The sequence below is a fragment of the Lissotriton helveticus genome, chromosome 1_1, assembly GCF_964261635.1.
Source record: "Lissotriton helveticus chromosome 1_1, aLisHel1.1, whole genome shotgun sequence".
Lineage (NCBI taxonomy): Eukaryota > Metazoa > Chordata > Amphibia > Caudata > Salamandridae > Lissotriton > Lissotriton helveticus.
This window is the reverse complement of record NC_136057.1, coordinates 720527346-720555281: the sequence shown is the minus strand read 5'-3', so window position 1 is coordinate 720555281 and position 27936 is coordinate 720527346. Positions and strand designations below refer to the sequence as shown.

General features: G+C 44.6%; 1 protein-coding gene across 2 annotated transcripts in view; it reads left to right on the top strand.

The window, feature by feature from the left end:
- Positions 1–27936, top strand: part of NAV3 (neuron navigator 3) — a 1248418-nt gene that overhangs the window by 889290 nt on the left and 331192 nt on the right. For both annotated transcript variants that reach the window (XM_078674251.1, XM_078674250.1), the window contains exons 14-15: positions 5777–6044; positions 15198–15903. In XM_078674251.1, the coding sequence (XP_078530377.1) occupies positions 5777–6044; positions 15198–15903 (974 nt within the window). The remainder of the gene's footprint in view (positions 1–5776; positions 6045–15197; positions 15904–27936) is intronic.

Sequence of the window (27936 nt, the reverse complement as noted above, 5' to 3'; positions counted from 1 at the left end):
TGCCCAGGCTTTTGATTTGAACTGCCCTTGCTGTGTGTCTGGGGCTGGCCTGCAGTTTGCTGTTTCTACTAAGGAGAGAACAAGGGATTTTGCTGTGTGCTGTGTCCCCCCTGCTTCCAACAAAGGGCTTTGATGTGTGCTGTGTCCTGAAGCGAAACGTCTCCAAGGGCCTGAGAAGAGCTGGCATCCTGTTATAGAAACTCAGGGATACAAAAGTTTCCAAAGGAACATCTTATCACTGCTGTGTGCATGTGCTTGCACCCAGCTTGTGTCCTACGGGGAGCCCATGTTGCTGAGAGGAGCTTTCCTTGTGATCGCCTCCATTTGGGACCGTGAGGAAACCAAGAAGTGCTGCATGCCTGCTGTCACCGCAGCCGGACGGTGATCTGCGAGAGCGATATGTGTTGTCACAGCCGCTGTCCCGTGATCTAAGAGCGCTGTGTGTTTTCACCGCTGCTGGCCCGGGTTATGTGCCTGAGGAGAGAGAGCGCCGTGACCCGACCGGCTCCAGTACGTCGCCTGGCAACCAGAGTCTCCCTTCGGTGACTGAACAGCTGCTTGCGACGAAGCCGCTCCGTGAGACATCCTACGGGAGGAAGGAAGGCAACGAGGCAACCCCCCCCCTGGTTACCGCTTGGACTCAGGTCCAGTGCTGCTGTGTGCTATTACCTGGGCAGGGTGGGAGTGAGGCAGTGTCCCAATTGACCTCACACAGTGAAGCCTCCATGACCAGTACTTTCACTGACAGGCCGTACCGGTACAGCTGACGTACTGCGGTACCAGGGTCCGCTCCGGGGAGCCTGTTGCTTCTTCACCATTCCGGGGGCATATTGTTACTAAATGCGACATCTGAGGCAGCACTTCGTCTGTCAACGCTGTGGGGCATACTTTTGCCAAATCTAACGACAGAGTCAGTAGCTAGCCTAAACCTGATCGAAGGGTGAGAGGGGCCTCGTGCACCAGGGACACGTGCTTAACATTCAGAAAAACACGTTTTATGCAAACAGCCCTTGTTCTAAAGGAAACCTTACATACGTCTGGAACAGTTTTTACATTGTCTTAAAGACTGAGAGAAACTACCACTTTGTTTTTATCAAGAACACTTTAAAGAGGAGTCCTGTGTATGTTGGAATTTCTGTTGTTTTGGTCCTGCATACATTTTGATAAAAATACCTTTATTTTTATAACAGTGGTGTCCATTTGTGGTGTTTTACTGTGTTACTGTGGGTGTTGGCTTAAATACTTTACACATTGCCTTGGGGATAATATGCGTGTCTGCTCGTGTCAACCGACCAAGGGGGTGAGCAGGGGTTATCTACAGTGTATTTCCCCTTACCCTGACTAGAACAAAGGGTCCCTATTTGGTCAAAGGTACCTACCTCTGCCAACTAGAGACGCCTATTTCTAACAGTGCCCCTACCCATAGAGCTGGACACATGCTGGATCCGGTTTTACCAACCTAAGAAATTTGCAATCAGACCCTCCTCTAGCTATTCTATGGTCTCATCATTTGGCTGCCCCTTCTCTCTCTGGGGGGGCTAATCCCCCATTATTTCGGGATTCAGTAGAGGCAAACACTCCCATAATAGATGTTTGGCTCTGATCCTCACCAGACAGCCTAATTTTTGTTTTCAACAAAAAGCATCATAGAAAGCTTCCCCACCCTTCTTGGTACGGTGAGTCAGTACAGCCACAAGAGAATGACACAAGTCCTATGGTGAAATGGACAGAGCAAAATGTAAAACCCACCTAAAACTCTATCAAATAGCCAAAAGTTCCCTAAAACCTTTTTTAATTTAGTTTAAACTTTCTCTTGCCCCTCCAGCATCACACCAGTCACACCCCTTCCACAATTTCTTTGCAATGAAATGGCAATTTTTGTTGTGTAAAACAAAAAGTGGCTGACATGCATGCTACCTTTCCAGTGGCATGTTCGGCTAGCTGTAGTGGCACTCCCTTTAATGGGAACTGCCTGCTGCTGAGGTTTCAGTCCTTTGGTTTGTCCGTTTTTAGGGTTACTCTGGCATCTATGATATCAGGATCGCATTTAGATACTTGTCTTCTGGAGCTGTTTGGCAGGCTCTCTCATCCTGTTATGAAGCATCTGACCCAATTTCTAAACTCTTCACTGTTGGAGGGCATTGTTCCTAAAACATGGAAAATGGCCTTGATCCCTCCTTTACCAAAACATTTTTTTAAAAACAATATGGATCTGCCCATCTGGTCTAACTATAGATATATATATCTCTGTTACCGGTTTTTGCAAAAGTGTTGAAGAAACCCATGAAAAACAACTCACAGCGTACTCAGAACTCAATGGCCTGCTCCACCCTTCACAATCTGGGTTTTAAGCGGGTCATAGTTCCTGATGTATTAGCTGAATAATGGTGGAGCTGCTGCACTGACTTTGTTAAATCTCATTGCAGCATTTGACACTGTAAATCACACCATGCTCCTTCAAAACATAGAGGATATGCGATACGGGATGTTAACTCTGGCTAACTTCTTTTCTGGAGGATCATACCTTTCAGGTGTACACAAATCACCATAGGTCAAAAACCCACCCATTAGCATTTGGTGTGCCTCAGGGTTCCACCATGAGTACCTTGCTCTTCAACTTATACTTACCTCCATTAGCTGAGATGGTTGAAAAGTGTGGTCTCACTCTTTTCTCGTATGTGGATGATACACAAATTGTGACATCTCTGCCCTCTCAGGACAACCAGAATTGAGAGGTCCTTAATTCCTGTCTCTCCCAAGTGTCACTGTGGATGTATGCTAATTCCTTGAAACTGAACGGAGACAAGACGGAGGGCTTGGTGGGCAAACTACCCACTCCTTCGGTATCCCACATGTGGCCCTAAACTATGTCTCTTCCCACTATCCCTGTATCAGGCATAAAGAATTTAGGAGTATAGTTGGATGACAAACTTTCTATGCACCAACAGATTAATAAGATGACAGCATGGTGTTTTGGAATCCTGAAATGGCTTAATGAAGTCCTTCATTGCCTCCTATTTCCTCCCAGAGGACCGTAGTCAGAGCCCTGGTTATCTCCAGGCTGAACTATGGGAATATTCTGTACCTAGAAGTGGCAAAAGCAACAATAAAATGCCTCTAACTTGTACAAAATGTTCCTGCTCATGTACTGCTTCACCCTCCTAAATTTACTTCCACTGCCAATATGCTAAATAACCTATATTGATTACCAATTGAACGGCGTTGCAATTTAAGACATTGTGCTATTTGCACACATGCCTGGCAAATACAGGATCTGGCTATCTTAGACCTCTTGTGTCTTGGTACAAACATGGCCGCTCATTCCATTGCAGCCGTTTCAGTCTGGCTGCAATTCCTAAAATCAAGAAATCCGGACATGGAGGCAAAGCATTCTCCTGTCTGGGACCGAAAATGTGGAATGCTTTACCTTTGACACCGCGACAATGCTGTTCTCTCTCCCGGTTTCATAAATTGTTTAAAACATGGCTGTTCTCATCCTCTGATCTTTACTAATAGTTCTTATGTTTCTGAGTCTGTGTTTTCCGTATTGGACTCAGCGCTGAGAAGTCTTTTAGGTAGCCAGGCGCTTTACAAAACACGCATAATAATTATGTGTGAGTCTGGGACCTTAAGTCTGGGACCTTAAGTGAATCAGTATTGCTTGCCACAACTTATTTCAAGCTCTGTATGAGCCGTGGGTTCTGTAAACCAAACCACCTCAAATCTCCTTGCATTGTGAACCATTCAGCCTATTTTGAACTATGGGACTTACAAAGAAGATTTATGCACGATGTAAAGTAGTTGCCCTGTAATTCTCCTTTATGTACTCTTGCTTGCCATTGTGAATTGGCCCCAAAAATTACTACAATGGGAAAAAATAGGAAGTCCTACGACTACGTGGGAGCACTAGTTATGAAAAACAATACTATGCATGGTTTAGGAGCGTGAGTGTAAGGGTCAGAAGTGAGTGAATGGTGAATGGTGAAAAATTAAAAAATACCTGGCTCAGTGGAAAAAATAAATTTTAATCTTCCTTTGAGCGTTATCATTAATAATGGGGAATGAGATGAGATAGAGATACTATGCTTTAATAAGCAGTGTCTCCTGTGTCAACATGTTTCAAAGCCCTCCCCTGGCTTCTCATCAGGACCTAGAAGAGATCCCTTCTACACTCAAATCAAAACAACTGTGTATTTACATATAATCCTAACTAAGTGGTGCATATAAATTTAACATGCACACTATACTATACCCCAGTAGATATATTGCTGAATGGGTTCTGGAAGAATAAAAACACATCCAAACTGCACCATATGTGGTGTTGACCTGTAAAGAAAAGTGATATATTTCTGTGATATATTTTTCTTATCTTTAACTGTTATAATTAGTAATCAGTGCTGTGTTATGCCGGCGAAATGGGACAATACAAAAACATACGCACAGAAAACATAAAACATACACTCTGTATCTAAGGACCGTGTGGTGTGCGTATCCATATATTAAGTATAACTGAGAGTATCTGTTAAATATATCTCTACTTCAAAAAACAGTTTAGTGACAGATAAAGAAGCCTCCAAAGTTTAGGCTGTTCACATACTTTTGTTATCTCCCACTCATGCAGTGCACAGCGCACCACCCGACTTGCACCGCAGCCCCAAATGCCTACCAATGCTGCACAGTACCAAACCTGATGCTGTCACTGAGGCAGCTGCCTGCATCGGAGCCTAGGGCATCGCTCACGATGCTCGCGATGCACCGCCCCGACTTGCACAGCAGCCCCCACCTCACTGACGCCGGTGCTTCATCATCCCAGAGCCGATACCTGACATGGGTGACCTCCCAAATCCATCAACCCCACATCGGCACCGACAACCGACGCCTTGACCCCACAGTTATGTCACCTCCCCGACAACAGGAAGGAACTGATGCCTCACCTCCCCTGCATTGCAGTAAGGAACCAATGCCTCACCTTCCCTGTGGTCATAAAGTACCGACACTGCCCGGCACCAACAAAGCATCACCTCCCCGACACCGTGCACCATCTTTGTTTTCCTCGTTTGGTAGGGCACTGTTCTTTGGGACCTGTGTTACTCTGGGCCTGGTGCTGTGCACCTCATGGGTGGCAGCGCACTTTGGAATTTTCATCTGTCACAATGTTGTAATAGCCCCAGCTGGTGCTATTTGTTGCTACAAGCCTTATTTTGTGAATAACTTACTTGTGATGATATCTTGACATATGTGTGGTGTATTTTTGTCGTGTAGTCTTGTTTTGGTTTAGATAAAGAATTCCTATTTTTGTAAACTGTTGTGGTGTCTGCCACCACACTGCCTCTGACATAAGCCTGTCTGCTCGTGCCAAGCTACCAAGGGGTGAGCAGGGGTTGTCTAAGGGTGTATCTTCCTCACCATGACTAGAAGCAAGGTTCCCTACTTGGACAAAGGTGCAAATCATTGCCAACTTGAGACCCTCATTTCTAACACAAATATGTAGCTCTTGCAGAGGGACTAATGTATTAAAATGGTTCCATGGCTGGAGCAAGTGAGTTTCATACCGCTGAGGTCACCCTTGAATGTTATCATCCACAAAGTACTTGGTGTTGTGTTCTGAATCTGTGAAAACTGACTCAAGGGGTCTGGGAACTTTAACATGATGTAAGCCTCTGCTCTACCAGCCAGTAATGAGACAGAAAACAGTGGTTGGCAACATTTACCACTACAACGACCTTTAAACAGGTACTAATGAATGCTATGGTTGCCTTGTACTTCTTTCTTGCAGCCAAAGGCAGATTCTGAGAAGCGCTCTATGACAGACATTGAAAACTGGTACAATGCAGAGGAGTTGAAGAAGTCAGAGGAGGAGTGTGATGGAGGGGCGGACTCCAGCAGCAAGTGGAAAAGCCTTCCTCCTGAAGACTCGGAAAAGGGGTCACAGAAGTCCTCTCTGTCTGTTTCACAGACTGGATCCTGGCGGAGGGGCATGACTGCACAGGGAGGAGTGGTATCACCAAGGCACAAGTCTGGAACAAGCCCACTGAAGACACCAGGTATGACTACTGTTTGTGAAGTGTTGGAAGGGAAACTGTCTGACCTCTACCTCAGAGTTCACTTTTAATTATAGGTGTCAGAAGCTGAATAGTTTTACTAAATGAATTCAACATATGTGAACTATTTAGGTTTCACATGCTTCAACACATACACTACCACACGGGCTTTTACTTGCAAAAGATATTGGGGTCGATTAGGATCGCGGACGGACTTGAGTCCGTCCGCGACCCCTGAGGAGGAGGGAACGTCCGCATGGGCTGCGGCGTTCCCTCCGATCAAATTAGGATGTGACCGCCAGTGTGGCGGTCACATCCTCCATCTCTAACATTGCGGCGGGTGCAGCTTCAAGCTGCATCCGCCGCAATGTAAAAAATCCATGCACAGCATTTGCGTGCACAAAGCGGCAGGCACCGCGCGGTGCCTGCTGCATTGTGCACGCAAATGCAGGGGGGTACCATAGGTACCCCCCATGTGCACCCCCCACCCCACCTTCACCCAGGGGGCCCGCAACGGGCCCCCGAAGTGAAGGTCCGTATGCTTTTCCACGGCGGTAAAGTCGCCGCGGAAAAGCATATATTTTCAGACATCCTAATATGCCTGGCGGTGTCTGATAGACACCGCCAGACATGTTAGTGCTTTTCCGCCGCGGTCGCCTTCCGACCGCGGCGGAAAAGCGGCGGACAGATTATCAGACCCACCAGCCATCCTAATTTGGCGGTGGGTCTTTGGAGTCTCCGCCGCGGTTTTTCCGCATCCTCCAGGCCGGCGGACACTTCCGCCGGCCCGGAGGATGCGGAAAAACCACCATCCTAATCGACCCCATTGTGTTCAACAAGGGCCTTGGACCCTGCCCATTTCTTACCATTTGCGCGTTTCGTTGTCACGCTCATTTTCTGGTTTCTAATTGGACTGGTTGGGAGCCAACTTCAATTCCTCTATTCCTTTGGCTTTTAGCATGAACCATTTGCTTCATGTGGCTTAGGGTCCTTCTGCTGTTGGTGCTGTGATTGAGGCACTATTTCTTCTTTTCTTTAATCTTCCCCTGCTTTCCCTGTCTGTGTCACTTCTTCCCTTACCGCCCACCCTCCCTTTTTCTTCTTCCCTTATCCCCCACCCTCCCGATTTCTTCTTCCCTTCCCACCCACCCTCCCAATTTCTTGTCCCTTCCCACCCACCATCCCAATTTCTTTTTCCCTTCCCTTCCCGTCCCCTCCCTATTTATTTTTCCCTTCCCACCCACCCTCCCAATTTCCCCTCCCGCCCACTCCTGCCCAGCCCTATCTATTGCCTGGTCCCCTCCCGCCCGCCCCTCCATGTTGCCTGGTCCCCTCCCGCCCATCCCTCCCTGTTGCTTTGTCCCCTCCCGCCTACCCCTTCCTGTTGCCTCTTTCAAGTCCTGCCCACCCCCTCGCCGTTGCTTCTTTCCCGTCCTGCTCACCCCCTCCCTGTTGCTTCTTTCCTGTCCCGCCCACCCCCTCCCTGTTGCTTCTTCGCTGTCCCGTTCGCCCCTTCCCTGTTGCTTCTTTCCCATCCCGCCCCCTTGCCTGTTGCTTCGTCCCCATCACGCCTGCCCCCTCCTAGTTGCATTGTCCCTGTTCCGCCTGCCCCTCATAGCTGTTTTGTCCCTGTCCTGCCCACCCCTGTCTGTGTTGCTTTGCCCCCTCGCCTCCCACCCCGGGTGTGTTGCTTTGTTCCCTCCACCCCTTGTCTGTGATGCTTCATCCTCTCCCACCACTGTCCGAGTGGCTTTGTCTCCCACCTCTGTATGAGTCGTCTCCCACCCCTGTCCATGTTGCTTCGTCTCCTCCCACCCATGTTGCTTCTTCTCCCCCACCCTCATCCTTGTCACATCCGTGCTCCTTATTCCCCTCCCATCACCAGTCAATGTTGCCTATTCCATATCCATCCCATCCACATTGCTTATTCCCCATCCACCCCATCATTGTCCCTGTTGCTTAGTTGTCATAAGGAAAGAAACACTCTATGGCGTTGGCGAGACCTATTGGCTCTGCCAAAGCATGCCTTCTCAAGCGAATGCTTCTGTCTTGATGGGCAGTGTTCACTGGTGGAAGAGAGCTGCTGCAAAGTAAAATTCCTCATAACTCTTTACCGTTCCTGGTTGTTTGTTACACACGGGAACGCATAACAACAATGTAAAAAGATCTGAGCATATTCTGAAGTATTTAAAATCTGCTTTAAATGATCTTTCACGTGAAAAACTGACACGCTAAGGGACGGCAGTAGCAAAGCATAATGAATTGAACTCATTTTGTGTCTCTTCTCAATATCTCTTCTCAATATCGTACCTGATATTGAAATTTTATGAGTAGCAGTTAATGCATCCTAGCGTTAAACTTGTTAGGGCTGGGTTTATATTTGTTGTTCACAAAGTGTATGACTTTCAGCAAATTTAATGTTATGGTTTTGGAAAAGGAAACATGTAGAATGTAAAAGGGGTGCGATGTGCAGTAAGTAAATAGGTAGAGAGTAGTATTGTACACTCTTGCTATAGTAGTGAGTACTAAGTAGGGGTGGATAGTAGAGGTATGGGACACTGTCTCGGGGAGCCTCTGGTCATGATGCCTCTGGTGTACCTGAAAAAATAAAATAAATAAAACATTCAACGTGCATTGCCCAAAGTTTATAAAAATACCCGATATAAAGGTTAACGGTTATGAAAGAAAACAGTTAAGAAATCAGAAAGAAAAAATGTGCACTCTAGCAACCAACGTTTAATAGAAAGAAGGTTGTGGGTTCTGGAAGCTCAGAGCTTTGCTAGGCCACTCGAGGTGTACACCTATGTCTACCCTACATCTTCAGAGAAAACTGCATAAAGGCACGCATCATTGTCCTGGACAGGGATGCAGAGCAACATCTAGGGACCTAGGTTCAAAATCAGGGATGTACTACGGTCTACTGGCTTCAGCCTCCATGTGCGTACCATAGAAGAGAGTCATGAGTCGGAGTCAAAGGTTCTGGCAGGGGGCCTGCTTTACTTGTTACTGGTAAGGATCCCTGAAGAGTTAAGTGCATGTTCTCGGTCTTACCTACATCTGAAGTAGGGCCTTCGGCATACTGCAACCAGCAGGGGGCAGAAGCGCTAGTGTTCTCCTTTGCACTTAATGTGTGGAGGAAAGGTGAATCGGAAGCATGTGCAAGGAGCATTGTTAGTCAGCAAATAAGATAAGTGAGCGCCAGGCCAGCCTCCTCACCTCTGCACTGACAGCTGTATGTGACAAGTCAGTTTCTCGTTATTTTGTTCTGTGTAACTAGTGCTGCAGCTGAAGTGATTAATAAAACCCCTACTTCATCAGTTATTTTCTCAAATCACCCGGCCCATTTTCCTTAACCATATAATTTCTCAGATCGAGATCTCGAGAAACCTCCATTAGCTACTACAATTACCATTACTTAGGTCCCCTGATGTTGTGTTGAGCTGTAAGGAGCTTGAATATTTGGGGAATTAACAAATATCCTATGAGGACCTGGAATAGACAATTGTTAACACTATCTAATGTTCAACATAACATTACTTTTACCAGCCATGAATATAGATTCCACGAGACAAAGAAAATCACCAAAAGAATGAAACAAAATCAGTAAGGATAATTTAACAAGAGCATTTAGCTAATACCTTAAGAGTTGCGGTAAGGATAGAAGCACATTTAAAGATCAGATTTAATAACAGATTGTTAATGCAAAGTAAACCACACAATACATTACAGTCTTCCTCATCCAAAGGAGATATAACCTCCTTATCATGAAATTACAGGTTCAGTTGATGCTCATGCAAATCATATCAATGTAGTTCGTTCAGATTCTGTCCTCAGGTAAATCAGTTTGTGACCGTTTTGCAGCACCGATTGCCACGGCAGGAGTCAGGTAACCATTCAGCCGAAAGTTTGTTTCCTTGTGTACGTTTGCCAGCCGGCAACAGCACAGGATAAGGTCACAGTTCACTTAGGGTTCAGATTGTTAGAGTCAATACCACCCAGTAGGATTGGAATAGGGGGTAAGGAAGAGAAAACCAAAACAAAGCAAACAAGAGTGGATCAAAGGATAAACCAACAGCATGCCAGTCAGGAAATGCAAGAAAGCCAGAAAAGCCAGCACGCAACTCCTCCTTAATTTGGGCAATTATACTCCAATATTATTCATGTTTACACCTCTTAACGTATCAATTCCATTCATTGGTCGTTCACGATGGGCTGTTATGTGGTGATTGGTAAAATATACAAATCCGAAAGAATTAAGTAATCCTTTTCCCATGTTTTTCCTTAAGATCATTATATTCCATTTGGTTAGTGTCTTGTAACATCCTCGGAAGTAGGCAGTACTTTGACTCATCAGTTGTCGGTCCGTTCCCAGGCGCGTTTCTCTGGGATGTAGCAAGATTTGTTGCAAATTCAATCAAATATGCTACATACAAGAAGTGAGTCCATTGAAGACTAGAACACAAGTGGAAACTTTATAGGAAGTTCTCATAGTGCTAGATTGACAGGTTTCAGATGATTTTGTGTTGGCTAAGGAAAGAAAACGTTTGAGGCCTAAATGGAAAACACTGAATCACAGCAATATTAATATTATTTAACATCACCCATTTCTAAATGTTTTAGCTTTTCATGTGAATCAAATGCATTGCTCTCATGTAATACAAGTCAGTATTAAGCCCTACTAAAAACATTTTCTTCTTTCAAGTGGTATATCGGTATTATTTTTGTACCTTGCCATGTGAGTTTATTTCAGCAGATTACTTTTCAATGCAATTATTCATTATGTCCGTTACAGAAAAACCTCTAAGAATCTGTCTGTTTTCTTTTTAAATGCATTCACTACACTTTGTTAATGTCAATACGCATTTTCAATTTCAGTTAAATGAGATGCATTTGTTTCAATGCACATTAAAATATCGTTATTATAAACTCTCTAGGTTACTGTTTGTTTTTCATCTTTTCTCATAAAGGCTTTTCATTGCCATATAATCATTCTGGCATTCTACGTGTTTTTAAGATGCAGTATCTGAAACATGTCTTTGCAGATGTCATTTTTCTCAGTATAACTATATCATTGTTTTGGTCTCATCCATTTAATGAATGTCGTAAATCAGTTTCTTAGGTAGGAATTGGTAAAGATTGATGCATGATTACATTCATGCTCTATCACTAGCTGATTGGTTAAGGCTACAACCGGGCTGATAGCTCAGCAAATGAAGTGTCCCCATTCGAGTATGATTACTCATCACATATTAATAGGCAGCCATAGCTGACAGGACCATTTGATCGTCCAATGTCTTACAAAAACCCAGCATTGAGTTAGTTGCAATAGTCACATCGGATATTTACAGTAATGGAAATAAGTAAATCGGTAGTAATAAGCGTAAAAAACACAAAAGCCACTGTAACGTATTCCTAGTTGATCTTGTATGGAAACGTTAACTATAGGCTAGCACGTGTTTAATCCTAACCAATTTGGATAGGTAACGCTCCGGCACGAAGGATACAATGATTCAATGAAAAACATGCGATTTGCTGAAGTGGGGAAGCAGGCATTGGCGCTTGTATGGGATGGGTTAGTTAGTGAAAGAAACGTTGTATTCGTCTGCCATCTAGTGCCAACAGTGAGTACGGCCACTAAACAAGACGTCAGTACAAACACTTTATTCGTGCTCCTAATTGTCTGAAAAGTGGGACAGATGCCGTCTTCAACGAGGGTTTTTTGACTCCGCTTATCACTGGGTAGAACTCGTCGTTGCTACAGCCGAGTCTCAGTCCTCACAGTGTAAGCCGACATAATTTATTAAAATGTGTTTTTGAAAATATGCATGTTTTCTGACGATCCAGGAGTACTCCGATTCTTCCTCTGACCCCTTGACCCCCTAGCTATTCCATCCATGTTTTAGGTTCTCTGCCATTAACTTTGATGCCGCGGTGTCTCAGGCACGTCTTTAGAGAATCTCTGGCTAAGACACCAAACCCTACAATGCAGTGACGTTGATAGCCGCCCCATCAAGACAGCCGTTCATAATGTGCTGTTTTCAGTTAGGCCAGGAGGTTGGATGCCTACCTTAGTTTTCATTCCGTTTTCAGACGTCTCAAATAACATTAGGGTTTTGAAGCCAATGTATTGTAAACACAGTTGCAGGTGCGAGCCTTCTTGGAAAAACTAATTGTGCAAACGACTGAACTAAGCCGGCTGTCAATCACACTATCACTATATGGCAGTTGGTTGTGTGCATATTTGTAACGCTTGAGAGCATACTGGGTGGTTCCTGCTGGATCTTAGAAATGGCCGATGGATAGGCAAATCACTTCCGAATGCAGTGCAAACTTAGTGCAACGCAATCCTTGCTCCCTCGCAGGCCCGGCTCCAGGAATTGTTATTTGGGTGGGCCAAGGGTGAATTTGGGTGGGCCACTGCGGGCTTGATTTGTTGCATATATGTCTAGGCAGGCGTGCTTCAGGGTCCTCCTTTATCTCTTCTTAGTCTTACAAGGCCCAGTAAAACTCACTCTTTTCCAAATCTCTTTCTGTTATCACTCTCAAAAAGTGTTTTTTCCATGTAATGTTACTTTGATGGTAAGAGAAGGTTTCTGAGGTGGGAGTATCAGGCAAGTGACATTCCTCGGGCTCCCTCTGTGCGGGCCTTAGGGAGAATCCCTCTTCATTACTACCTCCACCTGACCATGGACTCTGCAACACACTCCCTTACAGGCTTTATTAGCCGCTATTCCTCTCTAGTGCACCTTATCTCAAAGATGACATTGGGCCTCAGCCCCATATCAGGCACCATCAGGCTCTACTTTCATTTTTCCTGGTAAAAACATTAGTAAAATCACCTTCATACTTAAAACATCGAATATAGCAGTAAATATAATTAGCAGGCAATTTAAAGTATGTTCCACAGTAGCCCTTATGGCCTGACTGCTAATTAAATAAACAAAAACAGAAAGGCCATGACAGGGCCGGCTTCAGCGCTGATGCGAAAGTCTATTTTGGCGCTGCACCAATAACCTTTTTCTCAGCAAATACCTTTACTACCACCTTGCAACAGTGCCCCTCATCCCTCCATGGCTCCCCTATTGACCTCTTCCTCGGATTCCCTCGCTGCCACACGCAACAAGTGCCCCTCATCTTCCCATAGCCCCTCGCCCTTATGACCTCTTCCTTGGATTCCCTCACTGCCACCTTCCAACAGTGCCCCTCATCTCTCCGTAGCCCCCCCTATTGAACTCCTCATCAGGCTCCCTCACTACCACTCTCCACCAGTGCCCCTCATCACTCCTTAGCCTCCCCCTATTGACCTCCTCATCAGATTCCCTCACTGCCACCCTCCACCAGGCCCCTCATCTCTCCGTAGCCCCTACCCATCATGACCTCCTCCTCAGACTCCCTCACTACCACCCTCCATCAGTGCCCCTCATCTCTCCTTTGCTCCTCCCTTCACCCCATGACCTCTTCCTCGGATTCCCTCACTACCACCCTCCAACAGTGCCCCTCGTTGCTCCATAGCCCCTCCCACTACCTCTGCCTCGGATTCCCTCACTGCCACCCTCCACCAGCGCCCCTCATCTTTACGTAGCCCCTATCTCATATGCATTTCATTTGTTGTATAGCGCTACTCATATCACTGTAGTGAGTGTCAGTACTTTACAGCACACACACATTATACAGAGACAATGAATCATACAAGTATGTAAATCAGTCTACAGGGAATGTCACATAAACCAATGAGGATTACAAGGTGTAGGAATCACATGTCATCCATACTGAATAGCAGTATATTTTAAGGGTGTTTGGTCTGGGGAAACACAACCTTAGGATTTAAAGAGTATTCCATGGGGGTCAGCTTTACTGATAAAAATGTATATCTGCCCAAACATACTCATTTTAGCAACATTAGAATGATGAAAGACTGGGGGAGTTCTAACTATATCACAAAACAAAAAAAGGGAAGTTCTAACTCTACCATTCATGTTTGTATGCAGCTCTTTGGTGACAGTTCATTGGTCACTGTCCTATGTTAGGATTGTAACTTCTGAACTGCAAGTAACACGAGGATCTCTGTGACAAAGGCAGTAACCCACTGAGCTATCCACATACAATAAAGTTCACCTGCATTTAAAAACTATTAACAGACAAATGATTGCTCTCTAGAAGGATCATTAATCACCAGCATTATCTGGGCATTTTGTATTGTCTTATTGCTGTCCTGCATCGGCCATGATAATGATAAAAATGTTTAAATGAAGCACACACGAAGTATGCGTCCTGCTGGGCCTGTGCAGATTTTAAAAAGAAAAAAATGTAGTAACACATTCTCTTACCTACTAAATAAGTCAAACGTTGTGTCACGGACTGATGTGATAAGCCGCTGCAGGGGTCAGGAAAGGTGACTAGGAATAAACAAACTTCTTTTCTCCTGTGCTGAGTAGAAAAAGAAATATCTATGCAACAGGACAGTAGGCAAAGTTTACCAAAGGTTACCATTGTCAAAGAAAGTATTTGTCGCCTTTCATCATGCAGAGATGAAGGGGTGAAACAATAAACGAAGCCTCTTTAACATTTAAATGGTCTTTAAAGATCTGTGAAGTACTCGGGTGCGGCTGCGATCATCTCTAAAACTGTCTCTGTGTGTGTGCGCCCGCCCGGGAAGCTGTCTCGTCCCGGGCTGACACACACAACCTGTTGCACGCCTGCCTTCAAGGCCTCACTGCGAGGGCCTAGGCTCCTGCTTGGGTGGGCCAGGCTCATGTTTGGGTGGGTCTGGCCCACCCGGCCCACCCGCTAGAACCGGGCCTGCTCCCTCGCAAACTTGGTGACAAGAAAAGCCCAGCTAGCCACGGTTCTCATTTTGGAGCACCAAACATGGTGTTACATTTGTGCGCCATTTCTTCTCACTGGTGCTTTATTTTCTCCGAATCTTCTTAGATACAAAAGTGTTATTTGAGGAGTTTATGCGCAGACGTATATTTTCTGTTGACTGAATTCATACTTGATCCTTTTGTTTTACTGTTTGTAGATTCCCTTGGGCTAAGAGCACACAACAAAAAAGAGCATTCCCCAGATTTATAAAAATATGCTGCTGAACACCACCCCGATGTAGTGCAATGTATTCAAATGCAAGTGTGTAATCTGTTATTTATTTCACAACAGGTAAAACGGATGATGCAAAGGCTTCAGAAAAAGTGAAGGCGCCCTTGAAAGGAAGCCCCATCCAGCGCTCTCCGTCCGACGCAGGGAAAAGCAGCGGGGACGAGGGCAAGAAGCCGCCTTCGGGCATCGCACGGCCTACCGCCACAGGCTCGTTCGGGTTCAAGAAGGCTGGGGTCGGGTCAACCACCATGATCACTGCCAGTGGTGCCACGATAACCAGCGGCTCCGCCACGCTCGGTAAGATGCCCAAATCTTCAGGCATTGTTGGCAAATCGAACGCAGGCAGAAAGACCAGCTTGGACGGCTCTCAGAACCAGGACGACGAGGTTTTGCTCATCACCGCAAAAACCACCATGCAGTACAGGAGCTTACCCCGCCCTTCGAAGTCGAGCACCAGCGCCATTGCAGGCCGGGGTGGGCACAGATCCAGTACCAGCAGCATAGACTCGAATGCCAGCAGCAAATCAGCGGGCTCTGCTAGCACCAAGCTGAGAGAGCCCTCGAAAATTGGGTCAGGGCGGTCAAGTCCAGTTACCATCAGTCAGACGGACAAAGACAAGGAGAAAGTGACGGTGTCTGACTCGGAGAGCGTGTCAATGTCAAGTTCTCCAAAATCTAGCCCGACGTCTGCCAGTGCCTGTGGAGCAGCAGGACTCCGGCAGCCAGGATCCAAATATCCAGATATTGCCTCACCCACTTTCCGAAGGTAAGACTCTTGCAAATGTATTGCGCCAATACAGCTCTCATATTTATTTATCGAAAGTGCCTTACTGTTTGTACAGGAGAGTGTGTTACTGATTTGGAAACTAAAGGGTTAAGTTCATGGTAATATTTACCTATAGATGCGGTCCCGAGCAGTGCTGTAAATGGAAAAAAATAAGTGCAGGTACTTACCAAATGAAGATAAGTACTAGGGGGTGGGTCTTGGGGCGGGGCTACAGGGGTGGGACTGTGGGCATTGCCGTGGGACCCGGCCAGGGGCACACATTTAATTTAACTGAGATTTAATTGGTGTGCAGATGTGTACAATGATACTAAAGCATTTCCGGTATCTCTTGAGTATTCCTTTCCCATTATACGTACAAAAGGTACTTTTAATATTAAAGTGGGCTTTTCATGGTGCAACACCTAAATCACATATGACTTGCACAATATATTTTACTTAAACTTTTTGGGAAACATTTGTCTATAGTTAACCCTCTTGTCTCATTGCCACCTAGCAGACATCATCCAGCATCTCCCCCCCAGACCCCCCCAGATGGCATAGCATTGCCTCAAAGCTCCTTACTTGTTCTAAAGTGTGATTCCCTCTTTCTGGAGGTGGGCAAGCTGCTGAAAAATCATGCCAGGATGCCTGGCTCTGGCACAGTTCCAGGTCCTCTTGCACCCTGAAGCCGAAAATGAACTTAACGTTGATGTTGCATCTGTCTGTCAACCAACCTCTAAACTCATGTGCAAACAATAAACAAAATAGTGAACTTTATTGTATTACCGCAGAGAAAGAAAGATATAGCCTCCTAGAGGCTGAATTGTACAAAATGAAAGCAGAAATTCTGGGAACAATCCCGGCTTCCCCACTGACCAAACTGTGTGATCCCAGACAAATATATTATCTAACTAAGCCTCCATTTTCTTCGTTAACACATATGATAGATAGTATATTCAAATGCACGAGTTCCAGATGTGTGCTGTACAGTAAAATCTTGTGTTAAATTTAATACACTATAATGGTGCTTCATTCATGAAAAGAAAATAGGCCATACATAATGTACACATCAAAATCACCTTGCTTCCTAGTTCACTAATGGCAGTGTTGTAACCGTGAGAACAAAGACTCCTCTTAATGCTGTGATTTAAGCTTACGCACCAATGTGAAATGCTTCCATGGGATAAAAAAACACACTTTTATTTCAGTGGGAATGTTGTCAAGGCTCCACTTATACACAGGCTTTTAAGGCCAAGCCAGAATTCATGGTTTGGCTCAGACTGGGCTCTCCTTGCTTCTAAAAAACAAAATACAGTTGTGCTGAAACTGAGGAGAAAGCAAATCTGCACTGGAGAAAAAGTGGACTAGCACTTGCAACATGCAGACCCTTTCACATGCGCTTTATGGGCAGAGTGTGGTAAATCAAGGCTTGCAGCTATATATCTGGTGCTGGACCCTGCAGACAACACGCACTCATGCAAGACACACCAGCAGTGACATAGAAGCACTGGTGCTCTCAGACAGGACATTCAATACGTGTTTTAGAAAATGCTCAAGTTCACTGACATCCACGTTATTAACCTTGATTCCCACCCACTCTGCTTCTGTGTCTCTATCTCCACCTTCGCCCTCAGCCTGGCTCCAAACAAGTGCTGCCTTACTCTGCTATGCCAGCAGGAAGCCTTCTTTGACACCGTGTCATGAGACATGGCTGTTAGAACGCCCTACTCACACACCTACTGTGCTGATTCCAAGGAGCCTGGGTGGACCCTGTGTCAATAATGGCAGTGTGACTGCGGCCCCTCGCAAACTCCCTGCCAGCCCTGAATAAATGCATAGGGGCCGCTGCTCAATTAGCACCTTGAAAGGGTAAATTAGCACTCCATTATCAGAGTGCTTCAACAAAACGGGCCGACTCGCCTTCTCTGTCGCGCTTCTTTTTGTAAATGACAAATGTCAGAGTTTGAATTGCTGCCCCATAGGTACCAGTACTCTCTTTGGATAAGGAGAAGTTCCGGTACTCAAACATAGAAAATGTAGAAGTGCCGGCGCTAAGTTCCGGTGAGTACCGGCCCATTTAATGCACTGGTCCCGAGGATAGTTCAGTATTTTGAGCAGGTTGTTAGTTATTGCATCACTTATTTACCTTCAGTAGAAACTGACCATGCTCAAAAGTTCCTAAGTGTCATTACTATTTGAATATATTTTAGTCAACTTTGGTTTTTCATTGGCATGTCAAGACTACTTTCTGGATGGCTGGTCCTTACACAATCACATAATAATCACTATATTAAAAAGATAACTGAGTTGGTTTATGTTCTCACTGCAGACACCAATGTATATCATTCATACCACTGACTTGGACCCTGGGGGATTTATTGTTCCAGCTGCCCATACATACACTTACACACATCCTGTCATTTATCAAAATAGTCTGCCAGGCTTGTTCCTAGGATATTTTGAGTTAAATACTGGGGACTGCTACAAACTATGGTTGTAGTAGGGATTGGTTATTATAAGCAAGCCTTGGCACTAATTAACATGTTTTCATTTTCCGTATCAACTGTTTTTTCTGACAGCCCGGCAAGGTGACACTCATGGCTGAGGGTGGGGGGCCAGTTTGCGGGATTACCGGTCGCCTCCTATGGATCCAAATGACCCCTCTAGTTGTGAAATGAAAATTGCAGGCCACTCCGTGGTTGCTATTCAAACGCGATCAAGACCTCTTTAAGATTGATGCACTCCAGTTTCTCCCTGTTGATGGATAATTTAACATCAGAATAGCAACCACGGAGTGACCTGTCATTTTCCTTTCACAATCAGAGAGATTTTCCTTTCACAACCGGTGACGTTTGGTAGTATATATAGAGCAGGTCTTAGACCCAGACCTTCCTCTTCTCACCAGCCCACCACAGCTTCATCTCTTGGTGTGCTTTCTTGACTTGCTCTTCACTTTTGCGCTCTCTCCTTTTGAACCCCTTTTTCACCTCCTTAGATTGCTTTTCTACTATTCCAATTCTTTTCCCACTCTGTTGTGCTTCTCCCCTGCTGTTCCCCTATTTGGCCATTTACTCCTCCTTTAGATTGTTTCCCTTTTTAATTTTCCCTCCCGGTACCCTCATGATCTCTGCCGCCCATTTTTCCCACCAAGCCCCACCCACCACCTCCCTGCACCCCTCCATCCTCCCAGATCCTTCTTAATCGAGGAGGCAGTGCGGCAGCACAGTGGCTGTACACAGCAGGCATGCCCTGGTGCTACAAATGCAAGTTTGCGCCCGTCCGAGCCTGGATGGCGCCGAGCACCAGGACCCCAGGCCCACCGGCAGGTACGACACCGTTGTCCTCTGCGCCCTGAACACCAAACAACCCAGCAAACACTGATATCACGCTGCACCATACTCTCTAGTATGACCATTCTCCTGTGTCAGAAGCATCCTCTTATGAACCAGCACAACCACCCTCATGCCACAAAGCACCACTCTGATCTCTCCAGACCCCACTAGAAGCAACCCACTGCACATGCTCTACCTACAAGCACTCCACCGAGTTATGGGATCTCATTGCCACCCTCGCACCCAACATCATCTTTCTCACTGAGAGCTGGCTCAACTCTGCATCCGCCTCTGACATCGCAACAGCAATCCCTAACAGATATAAAATCACTCACAAGGACCACACCAACAAGCCGGGAGGAGGAATAGCCATCATCCACAAAGAGACCACACAGTGCATCAGTTTCACAGACTATACCATCACCCAGTGGAACACCTCAACCTTCGCACAGACGACAAGTCAACCATCAGAGGCACCCTCACATACAGGACCCCTCAGACCCTGCTCCAGGTTTAGCAACGCAATCACAGACTTCATTGTACCCCAAGCCCTGGAGTCCAAGGACTACATCTTCCTTGGTGACCTCACATTTCACATCGACAACCCCAATGACAGTAACACTGCAGAGCCCCTCAACAGTATGAGCAGCCTTCGACTCACCCAAATAATCTGCGACCCCTTGCACACCACCGGACACATGCTGGACCCAATTTTAACCTCTAGCAACTGCACCAAATACAACCATGTCACAGAATCCAGATGGACCAATCACTCCATTGTCCACTTTATCATCTCCAGCCCCCACACTGCCACCCCCAAGATGGCCACCTCCACCATGAAATCCACCCGCTCAGGGGCTCCTAAAGACCCATGCACGATTCACATCGTCATTTTCAGACACCAAAGGATTGGCCAGGAACTCACCACCCGGCTCAACACCTCAATTACACCGTAACATATCCAGATGCCGAGAAACCCACTGAAGTCAAACCACTATGCATAAAACCTTCTGCTGACCCCAGCAAACTCAAAAACTATTGGCCTATCTCCTTGCCCCCTTTCCCAGTCAAAATACTGGGAAACACTAATAACAGGCAACTCATGACACACCTGGAGCAGTACCAACTACTAAATGCCTCTCAAGCCAGCTTCAGCAGCAATAACAGCACTAATACCACCCTGACTACAGCCCCAGCAACATCTGAGCCATCCTTTACTGAAGACGAAACAGCAGCTCTGAACCTCTTCAACCTCTTGGTAGCCTTCAACACCATATCTCAGTACAGGCTGATGATAAGACTTCTCCACATATCCATCCAAGGGGATGCACTGAGATGGATCACCTCCTTCCTCATCAGAAGAACATAAAGTGTCCGCCTACCACCTTTCACATCCGAACCTAAGGATATAGTCTGTGGTGTCCCCCAGGGCTCGTTCCTCAGCCAGGTGCTCTTCAACGCATATATGACCCCACTGGCCAACATTGTCATATCTCACAGCCTCAGCAAAATATCCTACGGAGACAACACCCAACTCATCCTCTCACTCACCTATGACCCTACCACCACCAGGACCAACTTCCACAGATGCATGACTATCATCACCGACTGGATGTAGAACTCCTGCCTGAAGCTGAACATGGGCAAGATGGAAGTACTGATCTTTATCAACAACACCATACCATGGAATGACTCCTAGTGGCCATCAGACCTGGGACCTGCACCCATAACTGCCAACCACTCCAGAAACCTCTTAATCATTATTGATAACAATTTCACCATACAATCATAGATTAATGCTGTCTCCTCCACCTGCTTCCTCACTCTGTGTGTGCTACATAAGTTCTTCAAGTGGCTACCTCTGCACTCTAAACGCACTGTGACACAGGCCCTCATAACTAGCAGACTGGACTATGGCAATGCTCTCTAAGTAGGAATTGGTGCACACCTCCTACAGAGACATCAAACAAAAGAGAACTCCAAACCCAGACTCGCCTTGACCTCCCCTGATGAACACACATCCACCACTGGCTCCCGGTACTGAAGAGATGCCAATTTAAGCTGCTGAACCCCGCATGCAAGTTCTACTGAGCCAAGGACCTGCATACATTAAACAACTCCTGAACTTCCACCAACCATTGGGGTTATGCTCCCCCTCCTTATCACTTGCTCATACTCCCTGCATCTACTGAAGCAAAAGTTGAGGACTTCTCCCACATCACAGCAAAGAACTCAAACAGCATCCCCACGCAGCTCCAGACCATCACCTCATTTCAGAATTTCCGAAGGGCCCTTAATACCTGGCTGTTCGAATGAACCTTCCAGGACCTGCAGGCGTCTGGATACCCTATTGGGTGATTAGCAGTGCTATATCAATCCTGATTGATTGGTGACAGCTACTGGGTGATATATCACAATGGGTAATTTTAGTTAGCTCAGTTGTTGGAAAAGCGTTTTTAGTGTTGCTATTAACTTTGGCCCCGTTTGATGAATCTCCACAAAACTTTCCAAAAAGGTCCTACTTTTTGAGTAGTTTGTGCATAGAAAGTTTCAGGTTGATCCTTTAAGTGAGACCCACGAAAAAAGGGGGGGTCCCAAAATGCAAATCCCCATGCGTTTTCCATAAACTTATTTAAGAAGGGATACATCAAAAACGACTGAATGGAATTACACCAAACTTCGGAGGAAGCTAGATATTGGTCCACATATTTAGCTTTTTGAAATATGGAAAAAATCAGTGTAGTAGTTAAAAAAAAACAACTAAGGGGCAAAAATATATATCTGGACGGTTGGGTCTACGAGAGGCTCGAGAGACTCTTGTGGAAGCACCAATTTAAAATAGAGCTTTTTGATTGGCCCAGGGAGCTTTTTTCCCCTTGTGCCATTTTGCGCCTGGGGCAGTCAGACTTCCAAAAGAACAAGCGCCCTGATTGGCTGCCTGCAGCATCGAAAAATGTTGCTGGCCGCCATTACAGAACTCAGGGACTTGGTCCCCTGTCCTGTAGTGTTGAATCAAGAAAATAACATAAGGGGGCAGAGTAGGGATACCCTGCCCTCCTAGCCCAGACTGGGGCCAAAAACAAAAAATAAATTGCAAATGTTGCTGCAATCCTGTGTATAACTCCCACGTGATTGGAAAAAAAATGGCAAAACACAATGATGTTGTTTGAAATGTCATCAGTGATGTCTTAAATGATGTCATAGAACATATCATGAGTCATGTTATATGTGTGGTCATAAGCAGTGCATGGCGTGTGCAAGCTATACTCAGCTCCGCTTACTATTACTGGTGAATTTCTATTTAGTTTTGGTCCAAAACATTAATGTTGTCACTGACATATTCACCTAACTATAACTTTACTTTGATTTTACTTTTTTATCAGTGAATACATAAATGTATGTGTTGGTGTGTATATATATATATAATTTATGTTACTCTAACTTTCTTAGTCTTTGCAGACACATTGTTGGAGCAATGGTTACATGTGCTCGTGCTTCTTGCTTGCTAATTTGTGACTATATGCATGTAATATGTGTTGAGAACCACTAAGGAAAGCGGAAAAGACATGGAAGATCTAATAAGCATGCTTGGTTATCGTCACTAGGCACTAAAGTTAAACAAGAAAACAATTACCCAAATATTAATGTATAAAGAGAACGATATGTTGATGACTTGCTGCTTCAAAAATTCTCTGTACGATCTATAGTATCTCCCTGAGGATGAGAGTATGTTTGCCTTCGCTGTTGGTCTCTATGTCTGTAAATATACTAACATCAGGGGTATGGATCAATTAGGTGAGCAGGCAAAACATAGATATCCAGTTCAATTCCAAATACCAATCAACCCACTTGAACTGCTTACCTTCAGTAACACATCAAATACTACATGGCATGTGTTGGAAAAGGAGGCCACAAAGCAGATAAATTCATAATTCCATGAAGGGACTTTGCTATTGCAGAAAGCTTCTCAGGCCATTGTTTTTGCAGTGATTCTTGTGTTCCAATAACAAAGGAAAATGATTGCCGCCATCATATAAAATGTTTATGGTTAGTAGTTAAATTAGGGAATATCTAGCTTTATTAGAAACATGTAACTGCTATTTGCTTTCTTTGCTCTTTGTTTAGGCCGCCCTTGTAACATTCGTTTGAATGCACACATTGTTAAAAAATCCAATGCTTCCCCTGGATTGAAATAGAGTAATTTTGTCACAGGATTTATCAAACATAAAACTTATCAGTTTAAATGATAACTAGATACATTTTCAACATCTCCAGTGCGACTAGAAATGCATTACCATAATTTGTTTCCATATAGAAGACGCAAACCCAACGAGCCTAAGTGCTACTTCAAATGTCACTGCAGACAGGCACGCGTGATGATATCCTTCCTGGTGTTCTCCGTGGTTGCTCTCCATGATCCTCCTTTCTTCAAATCTACAGTCTCACTGCAAGTCAGGGGAGCCCTTCCACTCATTGTGTAAACCATTCTATCATTTAACATGTTCACCCTCCCACCCCATCCAGCACACATTGTGTTGCACCCTATTGGAAAGCTTCTTGAGAGTCTGTGTGATTCATCACAATAATCCGCAAGACTACAATATATAACACCACGAAAGACACAAACATATCTATATTTAAAAAAGTTTTTCCATTTTGGATAGGCGACATTCACAAACTTTTTCACATTGAAAATGTCATTTCTTCTGCTCTTGGGTTGCAAATATCAGTACTGTAGTGTGGCTCGCTATTGCAATTTTATCGGCCACATTAAAAGCATTTTTTATTTTCATGTCTTTAATACTGTGATATTCTTTGCATACAAGGTTTGCTGTGTTCATTTTTGCTTGACCCAATACAGTTTAGATTGAAACTATCCCAACATCTGTTTTTTGCAATGGATGAATCAAGAGTATGCTTTACAATGTGTGAAAAACCCTGCTTTATGAATATTTGCGCCCAATTCAATATATGTTTTTCAAAACGCTTGTTAGATCAATGTTATTTTTTCTCTTTCTTTATCCCTCTTTTTATCCCTGGCCATAACTCAAATTGTTTATAAAGCTCGAATAAAGCTGTGTGAACTGAACTGACCGGCAGCAGTAAATATACACCAGCAATTCATAAGATTGTTAATGAAAAGGTCGACCAGTGTCAGTTTTCACAGCCTATCTCGTCTTACTAGGACCATGATTTAAAAAACGACATTTACAGTAAGAAAAGATGTAGAATAGTTTCTGCTCTTCCATATGAATTTCCTGTGGCTGTCCGCCAGATACATGAGCAGGGAGTAGGGCTATTATCGCTGTGAATTGTGCACTTCCCTGCAATGTTTATATAAATCCTTTATAAATTGCCTCTGACTTTGATACGGTCTTTGCCTCCCTCCGATGGTCATCTGTGTGTAGTGCAATGCGCACGAGCTCGAGCTTCATTTGAAGAGTCCGATTTTCATTTAAGTATTTTGTTCGTCAGATATTGAACATTTACAAATTATCACGTGCGCCTCCACCATTTAGCTAGTAACACTCTTTTGGATGTGGAAACTAGTGGTTTCACACATTTAATTAGTTTCCAAAATCAGTAGAACGCTTTCGTTTGCAAAAACGAATTATTTGCTTAACAATTAAATGTTGTAATGACAAGCATAAATCATGAATCGACGCGCCACTGTGGGGTTATAGGGCGCTGTATAAATATTAATATTATACGATAGAGCTCCTTAGAATGTTAATGTTTTAGAACGAAGAATAACTACCTAAAGATGCATACAAAACATAAGACCAGAACTGTCACTTTTTTGAGTGCACTCTAGCGCTCGGTGGTCACTAAGGGGCTTATTTACAAGTCTCTTGCGCCACTTTTGCGTCACTTTTAACATGGGAAAAGTGTCGCAAAAGTGGCGCAAGGGGCTTGTAAATCTGCCCCTAAGCCCTTAGCTGACTCCTTATCCATGTCCATCACTACCATTTCTCTGTTTAGGGAAAGCTTAATTTGCATTGCTTTGCTTATATCAGCCTGCTATCAAATGGTTATGCATGCTACCCACCTCCATTGCTTCAAGGCTTCCTCCCGCAGAACAGGCCTCTTAGAATTCTGCCTAGACCCAGCCTACATTTGTATTCAGTTGATGGCCCCTGAACCTTTCATAGGGTCCTGTTTGGAAGTGCTGCTCTGCAGAAGCTCTGATGTATTACATTGCAAGTGTAATGCATGTGTGCTGTGTATGTGCGCATGAAACATTCACACGTGATGGCTCTTTGTGACTGCCTCCCACTTCAGTGCATGTCTCTGCCCGTCTAGAAGAGAGACGTCTTTGCTGGGCATCTCTAAAGCACCTATGTAAAGCGCTCGTTTCCTGAACGGAGTCATTTTGAGGTTCACTCCTGAGTACACCTACAATTATCCTTCAGCACTTGCTGCAGATATGATGCTCAAACGCTACATGGAACTAAAAATCATAGTTCCACTTCGTGGGCATGGAATGATCCCAAATATATTCCTGCATTGGTAAACCCTGAATTACTGGGAGTCTTCTATCGCTTACGACTGAAAATATTGAGTTAATACCAAATCAGCTTTAAAAACCCTTTTATCTCATGGCTTGGTTGGTCTTAGAAAATTCCCAGGAATTTGTGAAAGTTCGCCGCTGCATATCTGCTGTACACAGACACATATACTTGTCTTTACAAAGATTGCAGAATTCCATAAACAGTCCTACAATTGGCTCAGTGTTCTGGCTACATGCTATTGATACAATGAAAGGGACTGCTCTCTTTGCGATCGACAAATAACGTAACATAAGGCCTGATGTATCACAAGGTTTTGCACATTCATTGTTTTTGAGGAACTGCTTTGATATATATGATGCTTCGGCCACATGTACGAAGCCTTTTTGCAACACAAAAAATGATGTATGAGATTGGAGTGCATGGGACAGCTCCACAGTGATTAGGTGATTTCTTACAAAACAGAACCCAAACCATCTTGGTTCTTTCAAATCATGTACCATGAATTTAGACACAGTTGTGCCCCAGGGCTCATTTAGAGCCCAACACTTTTTAACATATATGTTGCCCTTCTAAACCAAGACTGTCAAATCCTTTAAATTTGAAGTACTATCTTATGCAGACAACATGCAATTGGTCATCTCGTTTGAAAAAGACGGGTGGACTTGAGAATTAGGTACTGCTCCAACACCCAAATAGGTAGTTAAGAATCTGGGTGTCCGAATGGACCAATCCCTTACCACGAAAGAGCGGATTCTGTCTATTGCCGGCACCTGCTTCCATATGATGCGCCTGTTGAGGAAAGACTTTGCTTTCCTCCTCCTTCAGCGAGAAAACCCTTGGTTCAGGCACTTATCAGTAGCAGATTGGATTATGGTAATGCCTTACTTGCCTCTGATAATCAGACATTGTTATCGAAATTACAGGTGGTTCAAAACACAGCCTCACTTCTCATTTGCAGCCTTTCATCTGGTTTTGCCTCCTCACCACTTTTGAGATCTTTCCATTGGTTGGCTGTCCAGAAAATAATTATTTCAAAAATCTTATGTCTTACTCACAGTTCTATTATGGGGAAAGGCCCCAGCTATCTGACAGCAAAGCTCAAATACTATCATCCAGTTAGACTTCAAAGATTCAGTGACAAAACTTTATTTACTGTCCCGGTTGTTAGAAGCAAGAACAGACTGGGAACAGCAACCAGCTCTGGTTGATTGCTGCTCGACCGGCCCTGGGAACAGGATAGGGTGTGGAGGTGGTGGGATGGTAGAGGTACTAGTAAAAAGCACAGCTCCCGCTTTATTTACAAGGGGGCAATATTGCACCACTGCTCAAAACCGGCCCCTAGTGACAAAACTGCCCTCCACAGCCATAACCCCGGTCCCCACCCCTCAAGCCCACCGGGAAAATGCCTGGTGTCTACTACAGCCAGTCCGTCCCTGGTTAGGTCTTGAGCAGAGGGCAGGTCTTTTACGTACCTGGCACCTTTCCACTGGAATGAGTTGCCTCAGCACATTTAAAATGTGTACATATCATACAGTTTAGGAGCCTACTCAAAATAGTGTTGTTCTAGCTCAGTAGTCTACTTTGTACCTGCAACCTGCCTAAGCTTAGAGATAGCCCCCCTACGTATGCAATATTAAATACATTTAACATAACATAACATGTTAAAAAATGCCTTAGTTAAAAGCTGTTACAGACATGGTGGTCTGCTGACCTCAGCAGGCCACCATTCTTGTGATGTGTCTGATTCATAGTGTGTTGCACTGTCAAACTACCTCATTAATATTCATGATGTAGGTCAAGTTGAGGCCCACTACAAATTAGGTGTTTGTGAACCGTCCTGTTAGTACACATGTCGGTTTGCAAAAACTGAATGGATTCTGGAAGTCGGTGTGCAACTTGGGACCACTTTTACCAACTCTATTCTTAGAACATCTAGCCCTAAGTTATCAAAGTGTAAGTCTAGAAATATTTTCTAGTGCTTACCGTGCACTCAGTAGTTTCTCTTCATATTTCGTGCTGAATTTTATTTAGTAAGATGGAAATAATTGTTGATTAGTGCATGACTTTTAGCCAATGTGGCAATGTTTGTGAGTGGATGTTTATAAAACTAACTTATTCTGATATGTGTTTTTATCAAAATGAGTAGAATGCATAATAAACGATATTGTTGCTTCTGATTTAGGTGTTAT